Genomic DNA, 26,977 nt, shown 5'->3' with positions numbered 1-26,977 from the left:
TAGCATTTTGCTCAGCCAAGTTTAGGTCTATTGGTGCAAGTTATTTAGGCCTACTGATTAAAGTGTATTTATTCCTAGCAGATGTGGTCTAACATTTTTCTATTACTAATGGCCTGGAGTATACTTCATTGTTCCTTTATGAGTGCTGACCATCTGCATTGGGAGTTGTGGGTGCAGCTCACCAAGTCTCTAGCATGGGCGGTGAGATGATAGGACAAACTCTGGCCCAGCCTGTGCTCTGACCTCTTCCCACACACCAGTGCCCAACCTGCCTGGAGCTGTTTTGCTGCTGGCCAGAGGTCAGTAGGTCAACGCTGGGGGTGACCCAGTACTGAAGCTGGCTGATGGCCTGGTGCTGTAGTCATTGTTGAGGCCGGAGAGCAGCCTGATAGCTTCTGCTCAGGGCTCTGGTGGACAGCGCTCAGCACTCCAGCAGACAGGAGTAAGAGAAGGCTCTTGGGTACAAGGGACAGGGCCATGTGGCTAGCCTCTCTGAAAAGGGGGGGCTCGTGCCTACCCATGGTCCATGACAGCATTATTCCACCTGTATGAGAAACAAGAAAAAGGAATATCCTGAAGAGCCATTTCTCCCCCTAAGCAAGGGTGAGGCTTTGAGATCTAAGGAAAGTCTTTCCTGCTCTCCAAATAAAGCCCTCCCGTATTTGGACTGTACAGGGGACCCCCCCCATGTATGTAACACTGGAGCCCCTCATAACTACGAAGGCAGCTTCCCCACAGCCGGGGCGAAGAGGCACCTTAGTCAAGCCGGCCTGCTGCAGAGGAGGAACTGAGGGCCCGGGAGGCTCAACAGCCAAAGGTCAATGAGCTGGGAGGGGAGCGGCGAGCGCCGGGAGAGGCAGCCTCCCCCCAGGAGCGCGGCTTGGAGGCATCTCGGGGGCGCCCCCTGTGCGAGGCGGGAGGCCGGGGTCCCGGGCGGGGCGGGGGAGGGGGCCGCTGTCCGCACTACAGCTCCCGTGGTGCCCCGCGGCGGAGCGGAAGGGCCTCGCTGCCCGCGGCGCGGGGGTAGTTGCTCTATCCGGGGCCTTGGCGCTTCTCTTCCTTTCGCGCCGGCTGCCGCTGTGGAGCGGCGGGTCCATGTGCGCATCGAGCGGCGCTGCCCTGCCCTCCGCTTCCCCGCCATGGACCCCAACACCATCATCGAGGCCCTGCGGGGCACCATGGACCCGGCCCTGCGGGAAGCCGCCGAGAGGCAGCTCAACGAGGTGAGCGGAGCGCGCAGCGGGGCCCGGCCTGAAGCAGGGGCCCGGCCGCCGGCAGGACGGGCGCGGGCCTGGCCCGGAGGAGGAACGGCTCAGCCCGCGGCGCCGCAGCGAGGAGGCCTCGGGAGCCGCCGGGGGCGCTTGCGGGATCCTCGGGGGGGGGCTCTTGCCGTCAGCTGGGGCAGGAGAGCAGTAGCCCCGGGGAAGTGGCGGCCGGGGGCCCGCTGGGGAGCAGGCGGCGGCATGGAGAGGGCTGCCTGTTGAAGGGGGCGGGCCTGGCTGTGCGACGCTGCGCTTCATGTCGAGCTGCCTTCCTGCTCCCTCACATTGTCCTCAGCCCCCAGCGTGGCTCTGGGGCCTGGGTCGGCCCGCTGCGTGCCCCATGCCGAGCCGCGGCTCGGGCCGAGGCTGCAAGTCCGGTTTCCATCAGCCTCTCAAGGGGGCTGCTTGTGAGTCTGGGGAACAGGCCACCACGCTGGGTATTTCCCAATTAAACATTGTATCTGAGCTCATTGCTGGGTGTAATTAATCTACATAGGGACATGATGCAGAGTTGTAATTTTGGAAGGGGAAAAGGAGTGTAACAGACTGCCACAAAACGTTGTCTTCAGCCGGTGGCAGAAAGCGCCCATCAGTTTCCCTTAACACTAATAGCGGTAAATGCTTCCCCTTGTCTTTTCTGAACACAGGGTAGGTTATGGCTTGGAAGGTCTGTATTTGGGGCCTGTGTGTGGCCTTCTGTATGACTCTTTAACTACAACGTCTCCCTCTAAATTTGAGACCTAGTAAGGAAGATTACAAGGTGGCACTTCATTGCTTTGTGGTTTAAATGCTAGAGCTATAGCATTTATTGAAAAATGTAAAACATTTTAGATACAATTCTGGTGGTTTGAAACTTGTTAATAGTATTTAATCAATTGTGTTTGACTCTATATCCAATAGATGCAGCTTTTTTGTTTTGTGTACCGTTGGACTATATAAAACTTCTTTACACAAGTGCCAACACTGTAAATGTATGCACTAAAAAAATTTCTGAAGATGATTTCGGAAGTTTGCATTCTCTACAGGAGAATTCTCTATGGAGCTTGGGATGTGATGAAAATTGCATGCCTTGTTAGTTCCATGACTTGATTTAAAAAAAAGGTATGGGTGTCTAGTTTCAATCCATCTAATTAGCTAATACACCTCTGTTCTGAAGGGATAGTGACTAAGAATTGTCAACCTTTTGAAACGAGTTGTGTTTTCTTCTGATCAACCCTTAAGGCTGTGTTAGCCTACTCCCTCACCAAGTCTACCCTGCTATCTGTCCATTCTATACAATTCTAGAAAATATATTTCAATGCATTTTAATCCTCAATTATAATTTAATTTGTCATTTGACTTAGAGTGTTAAAGTAGTACAGAAGAACACACAAGTTGGGTAGAACGGAATATATTATACACAAGTAAATCTCCACATGTGATAATTCAGATCTACATGTTTGCTGGGTTCAAATTGTTGAGTGTTCAGCAAACTTTTAGTTAAAACTTTGGTGAGGGACTCCAGGAAACACACTAATACTGTTGCTTGAGAAGGCATGCTGACCATCAGCTACTTCATTTTGTTCACTCTGAAGCATGATGACACACAACGCCTCTGTAAAATCCAAACTTTCCTGGTTAAATATCATTGTCAGTCCTGATCCTAAACAAGCATTCATGGATGTGTGTAAGTTTACATATATGAATTGTCTTATCTGAATGGTCAGTTATGCATTTGATTGAAGAATTAGGACCTTAATTTATAACCTTTACTCAAATAGATGTTTTCTGATCTAAATTGGGGCCTCCCTTTCTGCTGTAAAGATTAAACTGCTTCTACCACTTGAAAGGTATAATGCAAGTGACCAGCAGCTCACATGATTTTTGGTTTAATAATTCCTCCTAGCTGTCGTAACTCACTGTCTATGTTTTGTCCAAAATTGTTCTGATGGATTGATGTAAGACTTTCTTTCAATAGAAGACTTAAGACTTGTTCTTCCTCTTTCCCTTAAGAGGCTACTTTTACCTTCTGACAAGGGAGAAGCAATTTTTAGCAAGACATTAAAGAATGAATTGACATCGATAATTATTGTGAGAGTAAAGTATGTTTACCAGTGCTTATCCTATTCTTGATATGTAATACATACATATACCTTGTTATATAATTGCATAACCATTAAAATTATATTGTTATGTTATATTATTTGAATGATGTCATAAACATTTTAACGCAACGTCTTTCTGAAGGAGAGAATGTTGTCAGAATGAAGGACGAGTAGACAGATTTCTGGACTTTTTTTCCAGGCTCTGCTACTGAATTCATGATCTTGGACAAGTCATTTAATCGCTAGTTGACTTTAATACGACTTACTTCATTGATATTGTTTTCAGTCAGGGATTGGCTGATTGTAAAGTACTTTGAGATCTGCAGAGTTTGGAGAGAGATAAATGCAGAGATCTCCAAGAGTTCTACTCTGTTTGTTTCTCTTTCTTAGTCAATACTAGAAGATTTACCTGCTGTTGCTCAGGTTCTTAACTCAAATAAGTAATTGTTCTGAAGAGGGACTGAGGGGTTCAGTATGCAGGTTGCTCCAGGAAGAGAGGACAACCACTGCCCATGGCCACTGCAGTTGCAGCAGACACAACTGGGGATGGCAGTGCACATCCTCTGGTTGGGGAACGGAGAGACACAGAAACACAGACTCTCTGAAATATATCGTAGATAGCTGTCCTTTTTTCCATTCCTCCCTCCTGCTGGGCAAATGGGTTTTGGTCGTTGGCTGCCCCTTGTGGTCTTTCTACAATATAACTGTCCCTCCTACTAGATCCCTCCCTTTCCATTTTAGGAGAAATAATCAAATTCCAGGCACATCCCATAATCCTGACACAATCAAGCCTTTATCTTGCTTTAAGTTATGATAAAAGGAAGCTGCATACCAAATTTGGTGGTTCTATCTCTTACTGTTTAGGAGGAGTTCTTGAATAAATGAACTCGGACAGACACAGATGCATGCACATTTTAAAAATATATAGTAAAAGACACGATTCCACCAGTAATCTGTACCTCCCTCCCCTCCAGCTTTTAAACTCATTGAGTGCTGTGTCTTTGCAAAACAGAATCTTAGAGATCATAACTAGCCATCTGAAGTTCAGTATGGGCAGAACAGAGGCAGTGCTCAACTTAGAAGAACTGTCAGTCTTTAATCACTTCATTAGAGGGCCTCTGTCCCAAGTTATCAAGATGGTGTGCAACTTGGGTGGGTCCCAGTGGACATCCTCTTGACTTCCAGATAGCAGTGGTAGTTGAAATATTGTTTTCTTTTGGGTTGAATGAGAGGCTGCTAAGTTGCTATATTCTACATCTACAGAGACACTCAGGCTTTGACTACACCAGTCATCTCCAACCATTTTAAGCACAAGATCACTTGTTGAATTCATCGGTCCAGGATCTACTTCAAACCCAATACCCCTGCCCTGCCCCTACCCTCACCCCTTTGCCAAGGCGCCACCCTCCTCACTCTGTGAAGATGGGGTACAGGGGAGTAGGAGAGAGTGACATCAACACCACCCTGCCTCTGTCTCTTCCACACGGCAAAACAAGCAGGAGGCTCCCAGGGGGCAGCTCTGAGGCTATAGGCAGGAGCAGCAGGGCAGTGGGGGGATGGGCAACTGAACTGCCTCCTAACCAAACCAGGCAGGATCACCTGACAGAGGCTCCAAGATCTACCAGTAGACTCTGATCTACTGGTTGGTGACCACTGGATTACACTATACAACTTTTAGCGACATGGCTGTGTCGACATAGCTGCATTGCTAAAAGTCTAGCAGGATAAACACTTTGTCTGCACTTTTATCAATATACTTCTGCCCCTACGAGTGGGATTTGCATTGTCAACCGGAGAATGCTTCTGCTGACAAGGAACCATTCACACTGCCGCTAGCCGTGACAATACTTTTTGCCTTCTGGTTAGAGGTGGGCTTTTTTAAAGCACATGTGCGTTTGATTCTACTTGCAACCTTGACCCTTCAGGTAAGTATATCAGAAAGGAGGAGGACAATGGGTTACATTCCCAGATGGGACAATTTTCCATCGCTGGCTTCCTGAATGTCTTTTCTGTCAAGGTTCTGCGCTGGATCTGGCTTGTGGGGAAACACGCATGCTGCTGTGGGGAGAGGAGCAGTGCATGTGCTTCTCTGCAAGCCAGATCTGGCGCAGAGCTTCGGGGCTTTCGCCTTCTCTCCCACCCCTGCCCCACTGGGGGCAGAGCTGGGCCTGGTGCAGCTTTGGTGTGGGGAGAAGGTCCGAGCGCTGGGGGGGGGGGGGGCGGGGCGGGTGCATTTCAAAGCCATGGAGGCTGGAGTCTTCGGGGGACTCCCCCGAATCCGGGAAAATGCAGCAGGGAGCCTGGGATCAGCTGCAGAGTCCCCAGCTGACCCCAGGCTGCACTGTGCTTCAGTGTTTTAAAGGGGCAGCACCACACAGCTGAGCACTGATCAGCTTGTGGTGGCTGCCCCTTTGAAACGCTGCCTTGGGGTTTGAAAGTGGCAGTGCCACGCAGCTGATCCCCGGCTCAAGCTGTGTGGCGCTGCCACTTAGAGGCAGCAAAGAGGGGAGAGTACTTGAATCTCATAGAGGCAGCAAAGGCGGGGGGTAGGGGGAATCGACTAGTTGGTGGACTATCAGATAAGCAAATGCTTATCGGAAAGTCGACTAGTCCTTAACATCACTAATTATAAGGTGTACTTACTTCTAGGGATATAAAATCGCAGTTAACTGTTTAAACCTTAAGTTAACTGATTAAGCAGGATCCTGGGTAAGGGACTGCTTTAGCGCAGTTAGAGCAGCTCACAATGCTCCTGCTCCCAGCCCTGGGCTGAGGCTGGCCATATCTCCTGGCCAAATGCTGGGGCCAAGCAGGAGGCTGCTCTTGGTTAATTGTTATCCAGTAGGCATCACCCAGTAAGGATGATGCTTACCATATAACTGGTTATCTGTTCACATTCTTACTTGCTTCTCGGTGACATCACATTTCTCCACTATTCAAAAACCAATGGCGTGGGCATGTAACATACTTCTAAAAGGACTTTGTCATCTTAGCCTTCCTTCTCTTAACCATTCTCTTTTTCCACTGTATATTTCTGTTTACAAATCTCAGAGGAGTAGCAGTGTTAGGTCTGTAACTTTAAAAGCAGCAAGTAGTCCTGATGTACCTTAGAAATTAACAGAAATATATGGAATTGTGAGCTTTCATGGATAAGTCGCACTTCATCAGAAGAGTTGGAGTGAAAATAATAGAAACACACACAAAAAAAGCAAAAGAAGTATTTGTCAATTGTAGGACCCCTGTTAATGAGGCTAAGTGGGCTGGATGTGTTCCATTCATGGCTTTTGATGTGAAAACGCAGATGTTAAAGGCAGGGCAAATTGGCTTTGTAATGCTTCAACCAGTTTAATGCCTAGATTCAAGCTAGAAAAGTAAATATTTTATTTTTTAGCAGTCCCTCGATTGTAACAAGTTTGGAAAAATACTACGTGCAGTATGGATTTTATGATAGAGTAAAATTTTCGTGCTCCAAAGGAAAAAAAGAAAGGTTATTACCTGTCATCTCAAATGAGATGAAGTTGTTGGGGTTATCATTTAGTATTTGTTTTTCCATAAAATATTATATTTTGGTATGAATTACATCCATTAAAGTTGCAGTTCTCTTTTGGGGGAGGGGAAAGAATGTATTTTTTCTGTACTAATTACCTATATTAAGTTCCAAATGTAAAGCCTTGTGCGGGTCAAAATTTGTTTCCACAAAACTGAGCCACCGACATTCATTTTTATATCCATGTGTATCTGCATCAGTGGATGTCAAGTGAATATCTGCAAATTTGTAGGGTTTTAGATTAAGGATGTAAAACTCTGTTTAACCAGTTAACTGGTAAAACATTGTATTTAATCAGTTAACTGCTCAAATATGGCAGATGGGGGGGGGGGCTGCTTCAGCCCAGCTGGGTCTCCATGGTAATGCATGGCGGGCTAAGCCCCCTTCCCCTACTGCAGGCAGGGTCTGGGCTGGCCAGGCCAGGGGTTGCTCCAATTTGGCTGGAGCAGACCCTGGCTGCATCAGGTGGAGGGCTGCCAGTACCGGTAAGTGTCACCTGTTGAGCTAGGATATTTGTATCTGCATCTGTAAAAATGAGCTGTAGATATCTACTTCTGTGAATATAAAGTGGATATCAGCGTATTTGCAGGGCTATATCCAAATGTTATGTTTTGCACTTATATTAATTTCTGATTGAATTTTGTAATTGAGATTATGTAGCATGTTAATTTTCTGTTTCCAATTTAATTGTATATGTATTACTGTATCAGGTAGGCAGGATCACATCTAGTGAAGCTAAAGCTTCAGAGAGGTAGCCAAGTTAGTCTGTAACTGGAAAAACTTAAAAAACAACAAATAGTATTGCAGTACATTAAAGACTAACAAATATGTAGATGACATCATGAGCTTTGATGGGCATAATCCACTTCTTCAGATGAATGAATCAGCTTTCTGAAACGTGTTTGAAGACGGGTAGGTTCTGGAAAACTGACACTAATAAATAGTGGGGTAATATTTGTCATCTGATAGAAAACATTCCTCAGCTGGTAAGGCTGAATAACAGAGATTGCTCAGAGGAAAAGTCACTGAATTCTTTGGCTCTTAGACAGCAAAAAAGTCTTACCAGTGACACAGCATGTTGGGGCGGGGAAAGAGTAATAGGATAACTGCTGTTAAGTGCTGTATTATTTGGTAGAAAAGGACAGGCTTCTATTACTAAAAGTTCTGCTGCAGTTACAATTGCAAAAATGTTTATATTTTAATATATAGAAAATTAATGGTGCATGTAAACAAGGAAAGGTTAGCGAAAGATAAAACATCTTGAATTTCTGGATGCTGTAGGAATGACTCAAATACACACTTTGTTTAAAAAATAAGGCACCTAAGCTGTACATAGTGGAGGCACTGTTTCTGTGCACATATATGTGTGTATACAGGCAGTCCCCGGGTTACGTACAAGATAGGGACTGTAGGTTTGTTCTTAAGTTGAATCTGTATGTAAGTCGGAACTGGCGTCCAGATTCAGACACTGCTGAAACTGACCGCCAGTTCTGACTTACATACAGAATCAACTTAAGAACCCCAGGCGTCCCCAAGTCAGCTGCTGCTGAAACTGATCAGCAGCTGATTCCAGGAAGCCCGGGGCAGAGCAACTCTGCCTGGGGCTTCCTGTAGTCAGCGCTGGTCAGTTTCAGCAGAAGCTGACTTGGGGACGCCTGGGGCAGAGCAGCTGGGGTGCTACTGGACCAACCCAGCAGCACCCCATCTGCTCTGCCCCAGACGTCCTGATTCAGCCGCTGCTGAAACTGACCAGCAGCGGCTGAATCAGGACCTGGGGCAGAGCAGCTGGGGTGCTGCCGGGTTGGTCCAGTAGTGCCCACGGGCGCTGCAGGACCAATCGGCAGCGCCCCAGCTGCTCTGCCCCAGAGTCCAAAACAAAAGCCTGGTCTGCTGGGGGGGGGAGCACACTAGCTGCGCCCCCCCTCCCAGCAGACCAGGGACACGGGGAGCAGAGCCGCAGCGGCAGCGGGGTGCCGCGCCTCTGAGGCTTTGCTCTGGCAAAGCCTCAGAGGCGAGGGACCCCGCCACGGCTGCGGCTTCAGTCTGGGTGCCTGTGGTCTGCTGGGGACGGTCCCCAGCAGACCACAGGCACCCTGACTGAAGCCGCAGCCGCGGGGGGGTCCCGCGCCTCTGAGGCTTTGCTCTGGCAAAGCCTCAGAGGCGAGGGACCCCCCCGCGGCTGCGGCTTCAGTCCGGGTGCCTGTGGTCTGCTGGGGACCGTCCCCAGCAGACCACAGGCACCGGGTCTCAAGGGGCAGCAGCAGCGGTTCCCGCGCTTCTGAGGCTTTGCAAAGCCTCAGAAGCGCGGGAACCCGCCCGGGCCCCTGGTCTGCTGGAGACGGTCTCCAGCAGACCAGGGGCACCGGAGCAGCTTACGAACGGGGCTTTCTTCCGGGGCGAGAAAGCTCCGTTCGTAAGTGCGGATCCGACGTAAGTCGGATCCGCGTAAGTCGGGGACTGCCTGTACATTTGATTTTTATTTATATGTATATATATATAGATAGATTTTGTGACCCAGTTCTTAGAATGGGCATGCATAAACATTTTTTTAATCTCTAACAAGAAATCTGGTAAATTCCTTATAAGAAGTAAAGTTAATATTGTTTAAAATGAAGGTGTTTTAAGTTTTAAAAATGAGAACCCAAATTATTAAGTATGGAATTGACTAGGAAAGGAGAGTTGCATCACTGACTATTCAAATATATGAACAAGTGTAAATTATCCACTGGTATGTGCAGGGAGCAGGCTTAAAAGTCAGTTCTTAACACATATGGGCTCCCACCTGCCCCTCTGCACTTCTGCCTCTGATGCAGTGGCAGCAGTGCAGGTGAGTGGGGAAGAGACCTGTGTGTAACCGTGCATGTTAATCAATGAGCCCAGGCTCATTGGTTAACTGTGTACACAGTTACTTTCACATTCATAGACTCATATACTTTAAGGTCAGAAGGGACCATTATGATCATCTAGTCTGACCCCCTGCACAGTGCAGGCCACAGAATCTCGCCCACCCCTCTTAGAATAATCCTCTCACCTATGTCTCAGATATTGAAGCCTTCAAATACTTTGAAGGCCCCAACATGCAGAGAGTCCTTCAGCTGTGATCTGTGCCCAATGCTACAGAGGAAGGCGAAAAACCTCCAGGGCCTCTGCCAATCTACCCTGGAAGAAAATTCCTTCCTGACCCCAAATATGGCGATCAGCTAAACCCTGAGCATGTGGGCAAGACTCACCAGCCAGACACCCAGAAAGTTCCCTATAGCAACTCCTATCATCCCTCCATTGACCTATTTCCAACTGATAATGAATGGTCAATTAGTTACCAAGATCATGTTATTTCATCCAACCATCCCCTTATCATAGAACTGGAAGAGACCTCAGAAGGTCGTCAAGTCCAGCCCCCTGCTCTAGGCAGGACCAATCCCATCTAAATCAACCCGGCCAGGGCTTTGTCAAGCCGAGACTTAAACACCTCTAGGGATGGAGACTCCACTACTTCCCTAGGTAACCCATTCCAATGCTTCACTACCCTCCTAGTAAAATAGTTTTTCCTAATATCCAATCTGGACCTCTCCCACCACAACTTGAGACCATTGCTCCTTGTTCTGCCATCTGTCACTACTGAGAACAGCCTCTCTCCATCCTCTTTGGAACCTCCCTTCAGGAAGTTGAAGGCTGCTATCAAGTCCCCCCTCACTCTTCGCTTCTGCAGACTAACAGACCCAAGTCCCTCAGCCTCTCCTCGTAGGTCATATGCTCCAGACCCCTAATCATTTTGGTTGCCCTCCGCTGGACCCTCTCCAATGCTTCCGCATCCTTTTTGTAGTGGGGGGCCCAGAACTGGACACAATACTCCAGATGTGGCCTCACCAAAGCCGAATAAAGGGGAATAATGACATCTCTGGATCTGCTGGCAATACTCCTCTTAATGCATCCTAATATGCCATTAGCCTTCTTGGCTACAAGGGCACACTGTTGACTCATATCTAGCTTCTCATCCACTGTAACCCCCAGGTCCTTTTCTGCAGAACTACTACTTAACTGGTTGGTCCCCAGCCTGTAACTATGCTTGGGATTCTTCCATCCCAAGTGCAGGACTCTACACTTGTCTTTGTTGAATCTCATGAGATTTCTAGTGGCCCAATCCTCCAATTTGTCTAAGTCACTCTGGACCCTATCTCTGCCCTCTAGCTTATCTATCTCTCCCCCTAGCTTAGTGTCATCTGCAAACTTGCTGAGGGTGCAATCTATCCCCTCATCCAGGTCATTAATAAAGATATTGAACAAAACCGGTCCTAGAACCGAACCTTGGGGCACTCCACTAGAAACCGACCGCCATCCTGACATCGAGCCGTTGATCACTACCCGCTGGGCCCGGCCTTCTAGCCATCTTTCTATCCATCCATTCCTAATCTAGAAACCTGCAAATGTGCAGATATCTGCTTTATATCAGTGAGGATCTGCATTTGTGGATGTGGATAGCTGCAGTTCATTTTTGTGGATACAGATGCCAATGTAGATACACAATTTTGTATCCTTATTGGGACCTTGTTACAACTAGGAATGTGAATGGTTAACCGGTTACCTGGTAAGCATCACCCATAATGGGAGTTGGAGGCCTCATGGCATAACATAAGTTAAAATAGTGGCTTCATCTGCTTTTCAGTGCACCTAGGATCAAGCGACATAACACTTACATTTAATAGGAAAATGCCTGTTACTGGTACATTATCCACTTTGCTACTGCCTATATGAAGCAAAGAAAATAATAACATCTTCAAGATGGTTATGAGGACATTACATATGAGTACATAATAAATTAAATAATGCCTCTGCTACAATACAGCAATCATCTCCAAACTTTTTACACCCAAGTTCACTTTTTAAATATCAGGGCAAGCCAGGATCTACTCCTTCCCTTCCCTAAGACCCCACGCCTTCCTTGAGGCTCTGCCCTCTCCAAACTCACCGTTTGGAAACCAATGGAAACTCACCGTTAATTACATAATTACATTCAGGCCATTTTGCCACTGCTGGGGAGAATGGTTTAATTTAAATTATTAAAGAAATTAAGAGTTTTAACTTTCATGTTAGTTTATCAAACTTCATTTTAAATAAAGTAAAATGTTAACTTATGTCCAACACAAAAGGTTTCAGTGTTTTCTTTCTTTATGGCATGTGTGGGAAACCTTTTTTGGGTCGTGGGCCACTGATCCACAGAAAAATCAGTTGGGGACCACACAAGTGAGAATCAAAAAAACTCCTTCCAAAACCCCCTACCCTCACTGATGTGGTCCCAAACTGAGACACTTCACCTCTCTGGCACTCCAGCTCCACGGAGCAAGGGGAAGAGACATTGAGAACTGAGGTTCAGGGCTTTCCGCAGGCTAGATCTACTTTTCTGGGGTTCCTGAGTTAATGGATTTTGTGGAACCCCTTAATCTTTGCTGTGCGAACAAAAATGAGGGGCTCAATGTGTGGGGCAGGACTGCCAGAAAGTGGGACAGGGATTCAGGATCTGGGTGGGAGGTGGAGTGCAGGATGGGGTGAGGAGCGCAGGGTCTGAAAAGCAGCAGGAGAGGGTGTGGGATGGGAGTACGAGAGGGAGTTAGAATCTGCAAAAATGAACCACGGATATCTGGATCCAGATCCATGAATGCAGATATCTGTGGATTTGCAGGGCGCTCACTATAAGTTAAGCGTTCAGCATTATATATTGTGTGGGTTTAATTCAAGTTCACTTTAATTTTCTTCATTTAGTCTTTTCTGATTTTTCATGCTGGGTTTGGGGCTTATAGGTAACTATCATAGTTTTGAATCTTGTTAACAATGAGAATACGTGCAAGAAAAGTGTTCAGTGGGAAGTTAATCAGCATAGTGAAGAAAACTACTCCTTTAAGGAGACCCATTGTGCATATTCTGCCAAATTTTGTTACATTGCTGATGTTAATCTGTTTAGACTTCCATGAAGAAGCCAAGGTTCCATAAGTTTGCTACTGTATGATGTACTCTTTAAGAATACAGTTCTTTTGTGTTACAAGAGGCCATGTTTATTGGTGATTCACTTTTTACATCACTATCAGTCAGTTGTGGTAAAAGAATGTAGTGCTTAGTTTATAATAGATTAATATGAGCAGTTTGAAAGTCTGTCATGAATTCTTGCCTTGATGAATCATACATGTCTCAATATAATTGTAAAGGGAAGTCATTTGACATCCAGTGCTCTCTATCAGCATTTCTTAAGAAGATAAAATTTTGGGCATATTGGGGAAAAATGGTTCCATGTTTGAAATTAATTTTAACAGCAAAGTGGACTTTGCTCAACTGCACTTATATCCAATAAGACAAGAAAATTGCCTTTGTTTCTTCTTGCATATAAATTAAATTACATTAATCATCTCCTTTACATAGAAAAGAGCTAACTTATCAGTTTCCTTTTGTTGAGAGCAATTATAGCTCACATAGTCAGATATTAATAGAATAAAGGCTTGTGGCTCTTTATTTGAACTGTAGGTGTTCACATATTAAATGTTTGTATGAAGTCTATCTTTTAAAAAAAATCATAAGGGAGGGTGATTTTTATAAAATTTTAGATATTTAAAACTTCCTTTAAACATAGCAGCAGATTAACTTAAATATAGCTATGCAAAGGCTCTGTATAAACATATATCTTTAAAAATATGTTTTTAGTCTGGTGTGTGTTCATAACTACAAATGTGAATGGTTAATCAATAAGCATTACCCAATAAGGGTGATGCTTACTGGTTATGGTTAACTGGCTGAGGCTGGAGCAGCTGGCTACAGGCAGCAGGCTGTCCAGCCTCCCCAGAGCAGCTCCCCACCCAAACCCGGTTAACTGGTTAAACATGTTTAACCAATTAAACTAATTAAATGGGATTTTACAGCCCCAGTCATACCCCTCAGGTCACGTTTAGCAGCAGATCATTGAATGACGGATATTAGACAAAATCTGAGAATATTAGGATGTCAGAAAAAACGTACAGGTTGGCATCTCCAAATGGTAAAAACATTAAATAATGACTTAACATCCATGCTGACCTAAATCAGAATGCTAAGTTATTTAATTATGCAGTGTAATTGTAGCTGTGCTGTCATGCTGTAATGTAGTTGTCCTAAACTGGGAGTGAATTTATTCTGTGGTAAAGAACTCTGGTTACAAAAATCTGTTATACACTGGGAGTTGGGGAGGGAAATGTGGCATTTAGCAAACAATAAGCCGACCCTCCTCCCCCCCCCCCCCCCCCACACATACCATGAGATCTTCTGAGTAGAACAAACTCAAAGGTTTTGAAAGCTCTCATTTGTCACTTGAATATTACAACTCTAGTTTGAATTGCTGATGTCATAATCATCTCATCAAATAGTACTCACAAATATTTTTGAAAATGTAATTAGTTGGAATGTCCTAAAGGCATGATTGTTTTTTTCCAAATATTATTTTTTGGCATCTGACTGACTTGGTTTTGTCTTTTGCTTCGCAGGCTCATAAGTCAGTGAACTTTGTTTCAACTCTGCTTCAGATCACTATGTCAGAGCAACTGGATTTACCAGTGAGACAGGCAGGCAAGTTTTCCTTTTCTTTAAACCCAAAAAGTTTGCATACCATATACACATGACATTCAAAAAATGGTGAAAATGACATTACAGTTGCGTCGTAAAGCATTCAAAAGCTAGCAAGTGCCACAATTAACATTGCCTGTGGAGTAAATGAGATATGTAATCATATATTGAATGATGAGGATAAAAAGAAATATTGAATAAGCTACCAGTTTAGTGAGTACAATCCATTCTATGCAGTTTGGTATTGTATGTACATGCAGACCAAATTAAGATGACAGGGCAACCATAACTTTTGGTTTTCTGAATGCTTGACTTTCAACAGTAATGTTCTTTTAATGATGCGTTTGCAAGTTATTACTACATTTATTTTGGCTTTAAAAAAATAGAATTTCTGTGTTATCATATGGGATTATATTTACATCCACATGGGTTTCCACAAGGGTCTGCAGCAGGGCTGGAACCATAGGTTCCTGGGAGAATTCTGTGTCAAAAAATTCAAGTTCCACACACAATATTTTAAAATTCTGCCTATTTTATGTGTCCAAATAACACAATATAATCATGTCGGTTTTAGTTCTAGTAATTTATTTCAAAATACCTGTCAGCAAGTATGTTTGTAACAATAAAGGCAACACAAAAGATTCCTCCATGAATAGAGAGTAGGGATGAGAAAGGTTTACTGATTCTGGTTTCCGTCAGGAAAAAAATTCTATCCTAGCACCACTTGAGCTAATGAAGTTATTAGTAGCAGAATGGGCAGCAACTACTAGAGATGCATGAGTCACACACACTTTGCCCTTCGATTTCTGCTAAATAGCAAGGGAAGATCGAGACTCTCTAATCTTGAGTTGAAGTCCAGGTTCTGAAGGGGCAAGTACTTGAGTGATTATAGATCCTACTTACCCTGAATGCTCTGGCTCCTGTCCTTGTCTTCCTTTGGTCCTTTTTGCCTCAGCATGCCTTTGCTCTTCATCATTTCTTTCCCCGTCTGTGTTTGAGGCCTTATCTACAATGGCAAGTTAACAGTGCAATAAATCAGCTCACGGCGCTGTAACTCCTGTGGTGCCCACACTGACAAGGTAGTTAGTGCACACTAACTCCACAATTGCTGCGCTCTAGGTAAACCATCTCAACAGAAGACATAGAGCTTCCTGTGGTGCCAGTGTGGACATGATGGTGTAATACAGCGCTGTGACAGGCTTCTATTACCTGTCACACACAGCCTGTTCTCATCTCTCTGGTCATTGGTGACCAGCCCTCAGACCTGCTCTCTAAAGTTGGGATGTTAAATGTAATCAACTAATTGACTAGTTGATGGATTTTCCATTGACTAGTTGATTAGTCGATAAGCAGGGGAACCACAATGGGGTTAGCTTTCGCTCTGACTTTTAAATGTCTGCTCTTAATACATTTAAAAGGCAGCACAGCAGGAGGGACCCAGTCTGAGCTGGAACAGCTGATTCTTGGCTCAAGCAGGGTCCCCCCTACTGTGTACTAGCCTTTTAAATACATTTAAATTCATTTAAAAGGCTAAAGCACAGTGGGGGGAACCAGTGAGAGCCAAGAATCAGCTGACCCAGCTCATGCTGTGCCCCCCCCCCCCCCCACGCGCTTCTGATTTTTAAATGTATTAAGAGCCAATAGGCTCTTAATATATTTCAAAGGCAGAGGCGCAGCATCTGGTACTGGGTGCGAGCCGGGAATCAGCTGATTCCTGGTTTGTGACTGATCCCCGATACCTCCCTACCCCATGTGGAGACAGTGCTGGGGGGTACTGGCTTTTAAGTAGTCACACCCCAGCACCGGCTCCTGCTTCCCCCTCCAAACCGTCCCTGCCTTGCTGCCTCTGGGTATGTCTACACTACCACCCTACTTCGAACTAGGGTGGTTAATGTAGTCAATTGAAGTTGCAAATGAAGCCCAGGATTTAAATATCCCGGGCTTCATTTGCATCTTGCCGGGCGCCGCCATTTTTAAATCCCCGGTAGTTCGGACTCTGTGCCCGCGGCTACACGTGGCACAGAGTAGGTAGTTGAAATTAGGCTCTCTACGAGGAGTAATGGTAGTTCAAATTAGAGAGCCTAATTCGAACTACCTACTCCGTGCCGCGTGTAGCCGCGGGCACGAAGTCCGAACTAGGGATTTAAAAATGGCGGCGCCCGGCGAGATGCAAATGACGCCCGGGATATTTAAATCCCGGGCTTCATTTGCAACTTCAATTGACAACGTTAACCACCCTAGTTCGAACTAGGGTGGTAGTATAGACATACCTACAGATAGAGGATAGTCCCTGTCCCTCCCTTTGCTGCCTCTATTGGGCTTTAAGGGGAGGGACAGGGACTAGCTGACTATGCAATAAGCTTTTGCTAATCAGATAGTCGACTAGTGGCTTACATCCCTATTTCACATTCCTTTGGAGTTTTGAAAGTCTTCTTCATGTTTGCTCTTCATGGAATGCTCTCAGCGCATCTTTCCAGGTAACCATGCCTTTTCCACTCACCAGATGATCTCCTACTTCGAGTCATGCTAAGGTGCTGCACCTCATCAGCGTATGGGGAGCTCTCCAGTCCCCCCTTCAGCCTTATTTTTAGTCCTAGTACCTTCAGGCTTTAGAACAGGAACTTCTCAACATAACAATGTAAAATATTTTTAACACTGACAGATCCCCATATCTTATTCTCAGAAACAGCTGTTTTTTGCTGGAACTTAATTCAACTGAAGGCAGACACTTAAATTTGGAAGATCTCTGCCTAAACTGTTTGGCAAAATTGTGTTATTGAAAACTGGGTCTCATAATGGAAATTGATGGAAAATCTTCATTTTAATTGGCACTGTCTGCTCTAATTTTGGCAAATGCCAGTGGAGTTGCTTGGAGAGCCTATATTCTCGGAATCCTTTTTGGTACTGGTGCCAGACATTTAATTGAAAACTAGCAGAGAACCTATGGTACTGTATAGATGTAGAATCAGAATTCAGTTATTATTTATTTTGCTGTAGCTGTGTTTGTAAATCTGAACTTTCTTTTGTACTTGTAAAGACCATGGAGCTCAGAGTTACATATATAACAGAATCAGACTTATAAAATTGAAGCAATAATTGTCTAGAGTTTTAGTGCTGACTAGTCTTGTTAATGAATGCAAAAAAAAAAATCTCAAAATACTTACAAAGGAAGCTTCTTCAGAGATGTTTTAATAACAAGTTACCAGAACTCTTCTTCATAATAAGACATGGAAATATGTCTTTCTATACCCTAATTTTCAAAAATATTGTCTGAAAAGAGTATAATGTTAGGGAATTGTAGATTTAAGAACTATTACAGATGCTACACTTGATAAATGGAGAAAAGGAATTGTTTGTTCCATATAGAAAATTGAGAGATTTGTGCTTTTTGTATTCGGGTAGAATGGCTTTCTGGTAAGTTAAAGATTCCAGTTAGTGTTCATTCATGGAGTGCATTTTCTAAATGTAAAAATATGCATGTCAGCATAATGACTAACTTTTGTATTGATATCGAGATGCTTTGCCATTATCTGACAGGTGTTATCTACTTGAAGAATATGATAACTCAGTATTGGCCCGATCGTGAAACTACACCAGGGGAAATTCCACCTTATTCCATCCCAGAAGAAGATAGACATTGTATTCGTGAAAATATTGTAGAAGCCATTATTCATTCTCCTGAACTAATTAGGTATACACTTTTAATTTGTTTAAATTAGTTTTGATTCTTTTCTCTTAAAATTAAGAGCACTTGCATACTACATTTCATTGTGTCTTGGATTGAGGCACACAGATTTTGTATTGGAGAGCATGGAATTAATGTGGTTAAATGGCTTTTCATTTAATTTGTACATTATACAACATGTTGGGGATTTGTGTAACATGTTTTTATTTGTTTGCAAAACAATGGATTCCTAAATATTATAACCCTCGTACAAAATTTCAGAAGATAGTTTGTCAAGCAGAACAGAAGCAGAAAACCATATAAACTCCTCTGTATGTGTGTATAAGACTTCTGAGCTCATGTTGTCTTTTATCTGTTCAGCCAAACACTAGCTGCTGCTTCATCATCAAAACAAAAAAACTCTTAAAATAATGTAGGTGGTTACGTGTTTAACTATGTGTGTATTTGACTTCCAGAGTACAGCTTACTACTTGCATTCATCACATTATCAAGCATGATTACCCCAACCGCTGGACTGCAGTTGTGGAGAAAATTGGTTTTTATCTTCAGTCTGATAACAGTGCTTGCTGGCTTGGAATTCTCCTTTGTCTTTATCAACTTGTGAAAAACTATGAGTGAGTTTTCCCTAAACAAAAAATATTGCATGTCTATCAATTTGTAGCAATATATTTTAAGTTTTTTGTGTGTGTGTGTGTGTGTGTGTTTGTGTGTATGCATTGCATGTTAGTGTAAAATATTGAATTAAATGTTGCATTGAGCAATTGATACTGGAGGTAATTAATATAAACCTTTTGAATTCAATATCGATAGTGTTTTACCACATGGAAATAGACTCATGTGGACTTTTCTAACTAGTTCCATAAACAGTACATAATTTTATTTCTTCATGTTAAAGATTTGAAATCAGAATATTAGGGTTTCTTTAAAGCAGTCGCTTTTTGAGTTGAAGATGGGCATGATAGCACAAGTGTCTTACAGATAGGAAAAAAGACTGTCTAGGGGACAAAAGTATGGCTACAGGGAAAAAATGATATTTATTAGACATCTAGAGTGTTTGTAATATAGGTATTGTATTACCTGTGAAAACTGTGTAAAGGTTGCAAAGTCCAAAAATTCAAAGGTTATGAAATGCCAGAATTAAGGTTATCCTTCGTGCATATGCATTGTCCATTCTCTTATGGGAAGTCTGTACCAGAGCCACAGATCCTCTAGTATCTCAATCTCCTTAAAGGCTTAATTTATTTGTGAGTATCTGAGGTTTGGCTATATACCACCTATATCTAATCATAAATACAGTCCATGCAACTGCATGTGTTAATTTTGAAAATCTGTCCCTGACTATGTAGTGATAGCTTAAAACTGTTGTTGCAGCCTGTCGGTCATTCAGTTTTAAATTAATCTAAAGCATTAATAGACTTTAGACCTATGTAAGAGCTGCATGGACTTTTCAGATGAAAAGCAAATAACTTGGGCCATTCAGCATTGTTGCTTCAAAGCCAGCCCATGTTTTTTAACTGACAGGTCTTTACATAGGTCAGATCGTTTTTTCTCATTTTCTGGTGTTACCATGTTCTTCTTCATTGTATCTTCAAGCCAGTTGGTAATGGACTTTTCTTAAGCAACACTTTTGTTCTCTATTTTATCCTAAGCTTTAGGCTTCTGATTAATTTAATCTGTAAGAGCCATATTTATGATTTTTATGTTGGACTATTACTTTTTAAATTGTTATATAGTTTTTATAAGACATGCGTTTAGTATCAAGATTATTTAGGTTTTTGTTGTTTATGTGAAATGACACTATTAGAAGGTTAATTTTGTGTATTTTCGTTCAACTGTATAAAGTCCAAAAATGTGTTGGCATAAGAATCAGCATACTTTAATGTTAATTGTTTAAGTAAAACTGTGAATTCTGAAATACAGTACATAAAACTTTGTTCTTAAATCCTTAGTTTAGAACAGGGTTGGACAATAATTTTTGATGGGGGAGGCACTCCCAAGAATTCGGAAGGTGGTCAAGGGCCACATTCTTCCATGTTAATGGGTCTGGGATGGAGGTTAGATGCAGAAGGGAGCATGCAGTGAGGCATTGGGGTGCAGGAAGGGGTGTGGGATCTGGGAGGGAGATTGGGTAAAGGAGGCAGTTGTGACCTGGGTTAGGACACTAGAGACGAGGGGGTTGTGACCTTGGGCAGGGGATTGGGGTGCAGGATCTGGGAGGGAATATGGGTATAGGATGGGGGCAGAAGGTTTGGCTTATGTGGGTAGGGGTGCAAGAGGGTGGCAGAGGTTTTGGGCTGTGGCCTAGCGGTAGGGATTGGGGTGTGGGCTGTGGGTGTAGGATGAGAGGTAGAGGGTTTGGGTTATTTGGGGTAGGGGGACAAGGGGTTGGGGTGCCAGAGGCAGGCTCTGGCTGGGAGACTTACTTTCTTGACTCCCAGCCAGCAGCCTTCTCAAGCAGACTCCCTGCCCCCACTCCACCCCAGCTGTAGGGGACATGGTTTTTGAATGGCTACATGCTGGAGGTGAGCATGCTTCACAAACTGTCCGTTGACAACAAGCAACTCCCGTTGGCTGGAAACTTGCCAGTGGGATTGTGCTGGGGACAGCGGCAGCACATGAAGCCTCTCTCCCCTCCCCCAGGCTCATAGTTGTTGAAACAGAGTCCCGCAATGGCCACTTTTCTCAGCTGCGCGCGCGCATGTGTGTGTGTGGGGGGGGGGGGGGGGCATGCAAGGAGTCTGCTTGAGGCTCCCTGCTGCAACTGTGGGCCAGATCTGGTGGCTTGTCAGGTCTGATCTGACCTGCAGAGGGTATTTTGCTCAGACCTGGTTTAGAACATCACTGGTAGTATCAGAGAATACGCTAATCAGTATACTCTAATCAGCTGTTTAGTTAAATAGGATCTTTTCTTTATTATATGTAGAACTGGGTGAAAAAAAGGTAATAACATTTTGTGTATGTAGAAGGTGAACAAACTCCAACAGTGCTAATGATCAGGTAGGGATATGGCTAGACATCTCCCCATGGCAAATACAGCATGTCTTTCAGCAGTGCTGTCCTCCACCTGCTCCAGTTTCTGGCCCATCTCTTTTGCCTGGAGATTTTGGGGGACTTCAAAATGAAGGCTCCTGTTATTTCAGGATGACATGACAGTGGGTTAGGGATCTCAGGCCTACCCTTTCCAGCAGGTTCTGGTCCAGGGCCCAATAGTAGGCAGTGACACTTTGCACTGTGGAGTGGTAAGTAGCTGCCTCTCAAACCACTTCCTATCCGATCTCCTTATCCCCACAGATTAAATCTAAGAATCCCAAATCAAGTCCCTGACCTACACGATCAGTCACCTGCCACTTCTTAGCAGGTGTGCTTAGGCAGTGAGCTCCTGAGCAGCACTATATACTAATGTACCAGAGCCACTGGTCTGCTCTGCTTCTCTTTTTACATCCCACCTTCAGCTTGTTCAGGCATCACAGGTGTGGATGGATGGAGCCACTTGGTCCCGAACTGCTCCTGAACTTCTTGCTCTACAGTGTGGCATTTCCATCACAGTGGAGGATTTTGATATTTTGAATTTTGGTTTTGTTACAATTTGGAAAACAAAGGAAAATATTTAAAATTCTCCATGAAAGGAATAAAGTCCTGATCCCAGGTAAAGCCTCTTAGAAGGCTGCTCTAGATCCATAGACTGAGGAAGCACCAGATTATCATAACTTGGTTTTAAAAAAATCTGTTCTTGGGAGTGGCAGTGGCCTATATGCCTCTTTTCTGTGCAGGCACAATTTAGTTTTCATATTGGTAAAATTTAGTTGTAAACTCTTTGTAAAGCATTTTATTCTTACCTGAAGGTACAAGAAACCAGAGGAGCGGAGTCCCTTGATAGCAGCAATGCAGCACTTCTTGCCTCTTCTAAAGGATCGTTTCATTCAGCTTCTGTCTGATCCATCTGATCAATCTGTCCTCATCCAGAAACAGATCTTCAAAATCTTCTATGCTCTTGTTCAGGTGGAAGCAAATTTTCTGTATTCTTGAGCAAAGATTTAATCTGACAGTTTACTCCACCATTTCCCCTAAAATATATTGCAGGTTCAGCCTCTCTAGTCTGGCATCTTCAGGACCTGACCAGTGCCAAACCAGAGAATTTGCTGGACCATGAGAGAGCAATGTTATCTAGCAGCATTGCCAACACTTACACTGGTTACTGGGATGTGAGAAGACATTTTCGGAGTGAATTCGAGCTAAATAACAGCACAGAACACTCAGAGCCAGGGCTAGTGGCTACAAACAAACTTTATGGGACTACGGGAAACTTGGCCACACCCTTGATAAGTGGACATCCAGCTAACTAAAATCATGCCATACCAGAGAGTGCCAGATTAGAGAAGTTCAACTTGTATACCCTAAATATTAATGTACTTGAAACATTACCATTTAGATTTAATTTGAGTAATTTTTCACCAGTGCTCAACTGTGGTGTGAGTAACAAGTTTTTGGCATGATGATGTGTACCATAAACCCAATAATACAGATTTAGCAAATCATTTGATGTTAATTTGAAATTAAATTACACATTTTTGAGCCTACTATATTTGAACTCTCAGGAACCTGCCATTGCCACCCCTGAGTAAACCAGAGTGATCATGAGAGAACAAGAGCAATATTCCAAAACTAGATGCAAACCATTTATCATAGTTTTCTAGAGTGTTACTTCTATTATAGTAAACTGAACTAACATGCTGTTGCGTACATATATTTTAATGTTAGAGTACAGTATAATCAAATTTAAAATCAGAATTATCAATCCCTCTATTGTACTTGAAGTGAAGAAAATAATTGTTGCTGATTCAGAAAGCTGTAACAACTTAGAGTTTTTGCTAAATGATGATTTCACAATATCTAAGACAGAATTGAAAGGAAGAATGTTTTGAGGATGTACAATAGGCTGCAGAAGACCTGTCTAATGTTGCACTCACTCATGTGTTGACCACTCATAGCGTCCTAGTGTATAGCAGTTATTCAGTAAGATTTTGATGAGTTTTTAAACCTCTATAATTCAAGTAATTGATTGGATTGTTTTAAATGGATTTATACTGAACCTATTTTATGTTAATTATTTTTTCAAATAGTTTACGTTACCTCTGGAGCTGATAAATCAGCAAAACCTGACAGAATGGATAGAAATTCTAAAAACAGTTGTGGACAGAGATGTACCTGCTGTAAGTAGGTTTTTTTGGCTTCTGAATTAAATTTCCATATTTAAAGTTGTTTTCAAAAAGTTTAACTTTATTCTTTTGTTTGTACTTTCTATAAAATAGCTCCTAAATGTGTGGCAGGACAAACAGGAGTCTTGAGTGTTTGCTCATGTCCATTCCATCAGGAGTGTGCACACCATGTACATGATCCGTTGAAGGTTTCTCTAGCAGTACCAGTCAGATCGACTATGGACCTCCCTGGAGTGGCACCATTTGATGGCGTATATAGGTCCCTGCCACCTGCTCAGATCCTTCTTAGCAGCAGTGGCAGTTGTTGGAGCAACTTTGGTCTCTTGCCTTGCAGGTGCCTTCTTAGTGGCTTACCCTTTAACTGGTTGTAAATAGCTTAATACGTTGTAGTTTGCCATAGTTTAGTAGGGTTATAGTTAGTTCCTTCAAGGGGAGGGGTTTCTTTCTTATTCCCCGACTGACACATGCCTTAGTCTCAGGGATTTAAGTCTTGCAAGAGCTGTGGGAAGCCTATGCCCAAAGGGAATGTCCTACTGTACGTGCTTGGGAGAGGGCCATCAAACAGATAAGAGCCCCATTGAAGGAGCTTGAGCCCAGGATGCAGAAGGAGCTTGAGCCCAGGATGCAGAAGGAGCAGGACTGTTGTCTTAAACTCCTTTTAATGGAGGGCAGCACCAGCTATAGCGATGCATAATGCACAGTGGCTATTGTGTGGGACGCCGGGGCATGGAAGAAGGATGCCTCCAGAGAATGCAGATGCCTGGCTTGCCAAGCGGGTTCGAGCATAGGAGTCTCTGGGACTGCGTAAGAAGACCGTGGTGGACAGAGGTCTGTCCCATCAGGAGCCACATAGTAATGCCAGCGAGGTGCGCCCAATGGGAAATCACCAACAGTCTGGCCTTCTGATCCCAGCATTGTTGACTCTGGCCCTATGAGAGGCTCTGTCAAGTTCGATGATTGTGGATTCCCTGACATGGGGAGGAGTGTGAGGATGAGAGAGACCTGCCCACCAGGCCTGACACTTTTGGGGCTACCAATGGTAACTTGGCCTCTCAGTGGCAAGGGCCGCTCCAGTGAAGCAGCTAAGGTGCTGGCCCCTCGTGTGATATCTGTGCCACAGTCCACCCTGGATATGGCAGATACACGTGGCCTGTCTCCAGCAAGACAGAGGGGCAGGAGTACCTAGTCCCAAGATGACTCGTCATCTTTGCCACCAGATGAGACTGTTGGCACTTCCACCACCACCACCCTCCCGGGGATGGATAGTAGGCCACATTGGGATCTTTTCAGAATGTAGACCTCCAGACTATGGAGATGACAGAATACTTCGACCCAGGAACCTTAGCAGTTGATGTGGCAAACTGCAGTCAGCTGGGTCCCACCCTGAAGTAAAGGGAAGCAAATAAGCTGGACCTGTTTGGGTGTAAGGTCTACTGGACTTGGGGCTCCTCCTTAGAGTGGTAAATCAGCAGGCAGCACTCAGCCACTACCTTTTTAAATCCTGGAGCACTGTGGCTAAATTCCAGGAATAGCTGCCCCCTGACTTTCACCCCAGAGGTCATGGTACTTCTCAAGGAAGGTAGAGTGGTCTCAAGACCCTGCTACAGGCCACTCTGAACTCAGTGCACTCTGTGGCTTGCACCTGCTTGCAGGTGTTGAGTATACCCTTGGAGGGCCAGAATACCATCCAGGACCTGCCCTTTGACTGTGCGGGGTTGTTTGCCAAGAAAATGGACTCCTGCTTGCGCAGTTTAAAGGATTCAAGGACAGGGTTGAAATCCCTGGGAATCCACACTTCTGCTCTCCAAAGGAAGCCCTTCAAACTCCAGCCTTCCTCCTGCTTCTGTTCTGGGCTCTAGAGACATAGGAATAATAGTAAAAGGAAGTGCAAAGTCATTCTCTCCCTCACGTCAGGGCCAAGGTTTGTGTCATCAGCCCTCAGGGACAAAATCTAACTTTAATGGTGCACCCGGAGATGGAGTACCAATTCCTTACCCTCCCTTTGTGAACAGTTTTCACGCTTCTACCACACATGGGCCTGGATTACCCCCAGGTAGCTGGGCCCTGAGCATGGTCAAAGTGGGACTCTATCCAGTTTTGCTACCTCCTCTCTGCCTTCCCTGTCCTTCAGGGGCCCTTTTCATGAGCAAGTCCTTCTGCAGGATGTGCAATTACGCCTTGATCTAGGGGTTGTAGAGAGTTCAGGGGCAAGGGATTTTACTCCTGACATTTCCTTAACCCCAAGGCTAAGGGCAAGCTCAGACCCATCCTGGACCTGAAAAATCTCAGTGAGTTCATAACTGAAGTTTTGTATAGTCTCCCTAGACATTATCATTCCCTCCCTGGATTTGGGGGACTGGTATTCAGGTATTCAGCTCTTGACCTGAAGGACAAGTACTTTTATGTTTCAAGTTAGATTCTTGAGATTTTTATCAGTGGCCTGCACTACCAGTTTGCTCTGATACTGTTCAGATTCTCAGCAGTTCCATGCATACTCTGAGTTGCGTGGTAAAGTCTTCCTTCACAAACAGGTTTCCAATATCTGGAGGACTTGCTCATCAAAGCTGATTCCGGAGAGCGAGTATTGAAGCATGCAGAACTGGCGCGAACCATGTTCACCAAGCTGGGACTCATTCTGAAAATCCCAAATCCATACTGGTCTCGACATGAAAAATAGGGTTCTTTGGGGCCACTTTGAACTCCATGCAGGCAAGAACCTCCTTACCTGAGACCCAGTTCCAAACTATCAAAGGCCTCATTGGCAGCATTTGGTGGTTTCCAACCAGCATGGCAATGAACTGTGTGACAGGCTGCGCCTTTGTCCCTTGTAAGCCTGGTTGATAAGCTCTACTGCAGGGATCAGCAACCTGTTAGAAGTGGTGCGCTGTGATTTAACTTATTTGCCCCTATGTACGGGTCTGAGTGCCAGTGATATTTTTAAAAGTCCAAAATAGTCCTACCTATAGCAGCTTCATTAACAAATCAATTAAGATGCAGATTGTGCCATTTAGGGTGGTCCTTGGCTTTGCTTTGCCTTGCTGAGGTCTCCGCTCTTGGGCTTGTAGTTTGATACTTTTAAGCAGCGCATGAGCCTCTGAGTGTTCAGTTAAACACCCCAAATAAACTATCCCCTGCTTCCACCTCACTACCCAGGTGCTGGCACTCCTCCCCTCTCCCTACCCCGGTGGAATCTACTCCCCTTAGCCCAGGTGGGGGCTGGGATAAAATTCTGCTTCTCCAAGTAGCAGGCACCAGCAGCTTGTCCTGTCCTAACTCCCAGCTAAAGCACAGACAAATTATCCACCCCTCCTCCCCTTCTTAGCACAGACAAACCACCTGACCCGAATGCCAGCACCCACCTGGCCCAGGCAGCCACACATGTGCTGCCCCCAACCCCAGCTGGGCTGCCTCTGCTCCACTACTTAGCAGGGCTGCTCCCCACTGCTAAGCCAGCACATACGTGCTGCGCCTGTCCCCAGCTGAGCCCCCGTGTGTCCACCACTGGCGGCAGCAGCAGCAGCATCTCACGTGCTTTCGCTGGCTCTCCGCTGCTTCCACTGGATCACTTCTATAATAGAGTTGGGCAGGTGGAGAAAGCGAACACC

The 26,977-nt window shown here is 44.5% G+C and overlaps 1 protein-coding gene across 2 annotated transcripts in view; it reads left to right on the top strand.

The window, feature by feature from the left end:
- The first annotated feature begins 1,034 nt into the window (after nucleotides 1-1,034).
- Nucleotides 1,035-26,977, top strand: part of IPO7 (importin 7) — a 68,551-nt gene continuing 42,608 nt past the window's right edge. The window contains exons 1-6 of one of the 2 annotated variants that reach the window (XM_075927955.2): nucleotides 1,035-1,223; nucleotides 14,393-14,474; nucleotides 18,009-18,162; nucleotides 18,612-18,770; nucleotides 21,999-22,155; nucleotides 23,277-23,366. In XM_075927955.2, the coding sequence (XP_075784070.1) occupies nucleotides 1,140-1,223; nucleotides 14,393-14,474; nucleotides 18,009-18,162; nucleotides 18,612-18,770; nucleotides 21,999-22,155; nucleotides 23,277-23,366 (726 nt within the window). In that variant the 5' untranslated portion in view covers nucleotides 1,035-1,139. The remainder of the gene's footprint in view (nucleotides 1,224-14,392; nucleotides 14,475-18,008; nucleotides 18,163-18,611; nucleotides 18,771-21,998; nucleotides 22,156-23,276; nucleotides 23,367-26,977) is intronic. The other variant, XM_075927956.2, reaches the window with a different exon arrangement.

Source organism: Pelodiscus sinensis, chromosome 5, assembly GCF_052426305.1.
Source record: "Pelodiscus sinensis isolate ZL-2025 chromosome 5, ASM5242630v1, whole genome shotgun sequence".
NCBI lineage: Eukaryota > Metazoa > Chordata > Testudines > Trionychidae > Pelodiscus > Pelodiscus sinensis.
Note: the sequence above shows the minus strand (reverse complement) of the source record. Positions and strands in the feature narration are given on the sequence as shown.